Raw genomic sequence first — 4762 nt, forward strand, 5'->3', positions numbered from 1 at the left:
AATCACAGAATATCCCGATTTGGTGGCACTGTTGGGTGCGTTTTCCATCTTTGTGGCCTCATGGGTGACGTGCCAGGCTCTGGGTCACACTTTATGGGGGACAGAGCTCTGAGGAGCCTGAGGCAGTGGAAAAAYGGGAGAAAATTAAAAATTGTCAATGTTGTCCCCATCACAAAGGAAATGAGAAGAGCCAGGACAGGCAGAGACTCTGAGAATTCCTTTAATCGCTGTTAACTGCAAGTCTGTAAAAGGTTTGGAGAAAGTCATCGTTACAAAACTACCAGCTGTTAGAATTGTTCCTGGTTCCTCACCCCAGCTAGAAAAGGCTCAGGGAGATGTGGAATAGTTCGAGAAAACAGAGAATATTGCACAACCAACCCAACGGTTAATTCGACTAAAGAAAAAAAAAAAATAAAATAAAATAAAAGTGACACAGATGCTGCACCTTCGAGCTCTGCTGTGGGATCAGCTGGTGTCCCCATTGTGTCCCCTGTCACAATCTGAACCCAATCCCCAGGGTTTGGCAGGACAGGGATGCTCTCAGGACTCACCCCAAAAGAGGAAAAACCAGCCCCAAAACCCCAATTTTGCCAAGTGCACCCCAAACCCAGCAGGAAAATCCCAGTCCCTGGAAGGGGCGGGACAAAGGCAGAAAGGGGCATCCCAAAGGGACACCCCAAAGTGTCATCCCAGCACCCCAAAGTGGCATACAGAACCCCAAAGTGGCACCCAGCACCCCAAAGTGTCACCCCAAAGGCCAAGGACAGCGCTGCCCCTTTGGGAAATCCGTGCACGAGCAAAATCCCATCGTGATGAAGAAATGGCCCCAAAAAATGCCCGTGGGATCCAAATGAAGGAACCCAAATGAGCTCAGCAGGGCCTGGCACGGTGGGGACAGGGCTCAGATGGGGACACAAATTCTCAGGTCACATTTGGGATCCTCAGGCTGGCAGAGGGCACGGCCAAGGCAGAATTGAGTGGTCASTTGGTCAAGCTGAGGGTTAAACCAGGCACCACCACCACGAGGATTCTGCTGCCAGCCCAGCAGGGCTCAATCACAGCAAGCCACAAAGATTTTGTTCAATTTTGGTGAGAATTGAACCAGAAAAACACAAAAAAACCCAGCGCAGCTACAGAGGGGGAGCAGCAAAGCCTCGGCCCTTCCAGGAACTGCCAAAAAAATGGGAATTTCAGTGAGAAAAAGCTTCCAAGACAAAAAGCCAGGCAGAAGCTCAGGGTTTGGCAGGGGTTTGGCTTTTTTTAGGGGCAAAACCACAAGTTGAGCTCCTTTTCCTGCAGCACCTCCAGCTCCCAGCCCGCCCCGGGCACCGTTTTTGGGGTGGAAAACGCAAAAACAGGCGCAGAAACCTCTCAGCAGCAGGTTAAACGTGCACACACGGGCAAGGAAAGAACCAAAAGKGGCAAATTGGCATCTCCCAGCACGCCTGGCACGGGCTCTGAGTGCCCAGCTCTGCCTTTTCGGGCACAGTTTTGCCTCTCGGCCGTTTTTTTTAGGAGAAATCGGGTTCCTGTGTGATCTCCCAAGTTTCCTCCTCCTGGATCCCAAGGGGGCACTGGAGATGGGTTTGAGCAGGAAATAATTGAAACTCCTCCAGGCTGGAATTGCACCCCCAGCACAGTCACACACACAGGAACGGCCGCTCAATCCGGGACTGAATTCACGTTGGATGGTGGAAATGAGCCTGCCACGCTCGCTGCAGGCAGCTGCTTTATTCCCAGTCTTCCCACTCTTCATCTTCCAGCTGAAAACGGGAGGAAATTCGGTTTTGAGCTGGTTTTGAGCTGTTTCTGGGCTGTTTCTGAGCTGATTTTGGCCTTTTTTTGAGCTGTTTCTGAACTGGTTTTGAGCCATTTTTGAGCTGGTTTTGAGCTGTTTCTGAGCTGGTTTTGGCCTTTTTTTGAGCTTTTTCTGAACTGATTTTGAGCCATTTTTGAGCTGGTTTTGAGCTGTTTCTGAGCTGGTTTTGGCCTTTTTTTGAGCTTTTTCTGAACTGGTTTTGAGCTGTTTTCTGAGCTCTTTCTGAACTGTTTCTGAGCTGTTTCTGGGGTTTGGATATGGGATCTAGGGTTTGGGGGATGTTTCTGATCTGTTTCTGGGCTGTTTCTGAACTGGTTTTGGCCTTTTTTTGAGCTGTTTTCTGAACTGGTTTTGAGGTGTTTTCTGGGCTCTTTCTGAGCTGTTTTTGAGCTGTTTCAGGGCTGTTTCTGGGCTCTTTCTGAGCTATTTCTGGGGTTTGGATATGGGATCTGGGGTTTAGGGGCTGTTTCTGGGCTTTTTCTGAGCTCTTTCTGATCTGTTTCTGGGCTGTTTCTGAACTGGTTTTGGCCTTTTGTGAGCTCTTTTTGAGCTGTTTCTGAGCTGCTTCTGGCCTATTTCTGGGGTTGGAATATGGGATCTGGGGCTTGGGGGATGTTTCTGAGCAGTTTCTGGGCTGTTTCTGTGCTGTTTCTGAATTATTTCTGAACAGTTTCTGAGCTGTTTCTGGCCTTTTTTGAGCTGTTTCTGGGCTGTTTTTGAGCTGTTTCTTGGCTGTTTCTGAGCTGTTTCTGAACTGTTTTCAGCAGTTTATTTTGATAATTTAACAGCTTTTACCACCCAGGGCACCCCAGTCAGCACAAACCCTGATGTTTCCTCATTCTCCCAACCTTCCCAACAGGRATCTGSCAGCTCTGCTCCCCTCATCCCAGCCCCTCTCTGCTCAAAAAACATCACCCCAAGGGTTTGGTGATGCTTTTGGGGGGCAGTTTTACCTCCCCTGACTCACCTCCCCGGACATTTCCACCTTGGASAGCGCCAGCTGCACCTCCTCYTCAGTCATGTCCAAATCAAAATCCTTTTCCCAGTCCTCGCTGATGTCCGTGCTGGAGCCTGGAAGTGAAAAAATCCCCACTGAGCCACCAGAACGGGTCCCAAAACTCTGAAATTCCCAAAGATCAGGGAGGAAAAACCACCACAATCCCAGGAACAGCTCCCTGACAGAGATRGGATGGGCTGAGCTCCATTCCTTCACTGGGATGGTTCAAACAARCTGAAATGTTTTCTCCTCTGGCCTGGGAGAACTGGGATGTGTCAGGTGGCAATCACACAGAAAATACAGCAGGGAAGGAGTGACAGGAGGGGCTCAGATTGTCCCAGCACCGATTGTCACTCCCTGATGTGACCAACAGCACAAAGGATTTAAATCCCCTTTGATTTCATCCATCAGGATCTTCCCTTCCTGCTGATTTCAGCCCAATTCCTCTCCCCCATCACCACAAACCCAGAATTTCCCCAAAATCCCACCCCATCACAGCCCCACACAAACCTTTCTTGCCGTTGTTGGAGGGGGTGGATTTGCCGCTGTCCGAATTGAGCTCGAACACTCTCAGATCCGTGGGTCCCTCCTCTCTCACAGTCTCAGTCCTGCCCTGCCCTTTGCTCTCCAGCTCTCGGAGCTCTGCTCCAGCTGAGGRTTCCTCAGCAGCTGAAGAAGGCTGAGCAGCCTCTGAGGGTTTTGGCACGGAGCTCTGCTCTTCCAGAGTGGCCTCCACCAGGCGCTGGCAGAGATCCSCGGCGCCCGTGGGTGCTGCTGCAGTCTCTAGAGGGGTGGCAGGCACAGGATTTGCAATCTGAGTCACAAAGGACACGCTCTCGCTGCTCTCTGAGGGGCTCTGCTCCAGCAGGACGGGCTCAGAGGAAACAGAGGGGTGCTTTTCCTCTTTCTGAGCTGCTCCTGGAATTGTGATGTTTGCACAGGGATTGTTCTGAGCTGCTCCTGGAATTTTGACATTTGCAGACAGATTGTTCTGAGCTGCTCCTGGAATTGTGATCTTTGCACAGGGATCGTTCTGGGCTGCTCCTGGAATTGTGATGTTTGCAGAGGGATGGTTCTGGGCTGCTCCTGGAATTGTGACATTTGCTGCTCCTGGAATTGTGATGTTTGCAGAGGGATCCATCTGGGCTGCTCCTGGAAATGTGATGTTTCCACAAGGCAGTGGGGACATCCCCAAGAAGTCCTCTGTAGGGAGGCAGAAGTGAGAGATGTTTCAGCAGGGCAGCAGCAGCAGGGCTGGGAGCTGCATTTCACAGGGGATGAACGGAGCTGGGAGGGATCATCGAGTTCAGCTCCTGGCCCTGCACAGACACCCCCAAAATCCCCCTGGGAGCGCTGTCCTGGAACTCTGGAAGCTCTGAAGCTGTGCCCAGCACCCTCTGGGGACAGAAGAACCTTTCCCTGATCTCCAACCTAACCCCACTCTGACCTATCCCATCACCGATCACCGTGAGCAGAGATTGGAGCTGTCCCTTCACTGTCCCTTGTGATTTGTGGGAGTGAGGAGGAGGATGAGCTCTCCACGGAGCTCTAAACCCTTGATTTGTGGAGTGAGAAGGAGGATGACCTCTCTACAGAGCTCCAAAACCTTGATTTGTGGCAGTGAGGAGGAGGATGAGCTCACTTTGTGGGAGGGAGGAGGAGGATGAGCTCTCTGTGGCAGTGAGGAGGAGGATGAGCTCTCTTTGTGGGAGTGAGGAGGATGAGCTCTCCACGGAGCTCCAAGACCTTGATTTGTGGAGTGAGGAGGAGGATGAGCTCTCCAGAGAGCTCCAAAGCTTTGATTTGTGGGAGTGAGGAGGAGGAGGATGAGCTCTCTGTGGGAGTGAGAAGAATGAGCTCTCTTTGTGGGAATGAAGAGGAGGATGAGCTCTCCACAGAGCTCCAAAACCTTGGGATTTGTGGCAGTGAGGAGGAGGAGGATGAGC

General features: G+C 51.4%; 1 protein-coding gene across 1 annotated transcript in view; it reads right to left on the minus strand.

Annotated features, from left to right (window-relative positions):
* Positions 1-204: 204 nt before the first annotated feature.
* The window catches only part of BSDC1 (BSD domain containing 1), a 14244-nt gene continuing 9686 nt past the window's right edge, over positions 205-4762 (minus strand). Inside the window, exons 6-8 of the mRNA XM_057386227.1 lie at positions 3327-4019; positions 2787-2890; positions 205-1763 (exon numbers count right to left, since the gene is read on the minus strand). Of these exons, the coding sequence (XP_057242210.1) occupies positions 1731-1763; positions 2787-2890; positions 3327-4019 (830 nt within the window). The 3' untranslated portion in view covers positions 205-1730. The remainder of the gene's footprint in view (positions 1764-2786; positions 2891-3326; positions 4020-4762) is intronic.

Source organism: Malurus melanocephalus, unplaced genomic scaffold, assembly GCF_030028575.1.
Source record: "Malurus melanocephalus ecotype Western Australia unplaced genomic scaffold, MMel_1.1 scaffold_938, whole genome shotgun sequence".
NCBI classification, from domain to species: Eukaryota; Metazoa; Chordata; class Aves; order Passeriformes; family Maluridae; genus Malurus; species Malurus melanocephalus.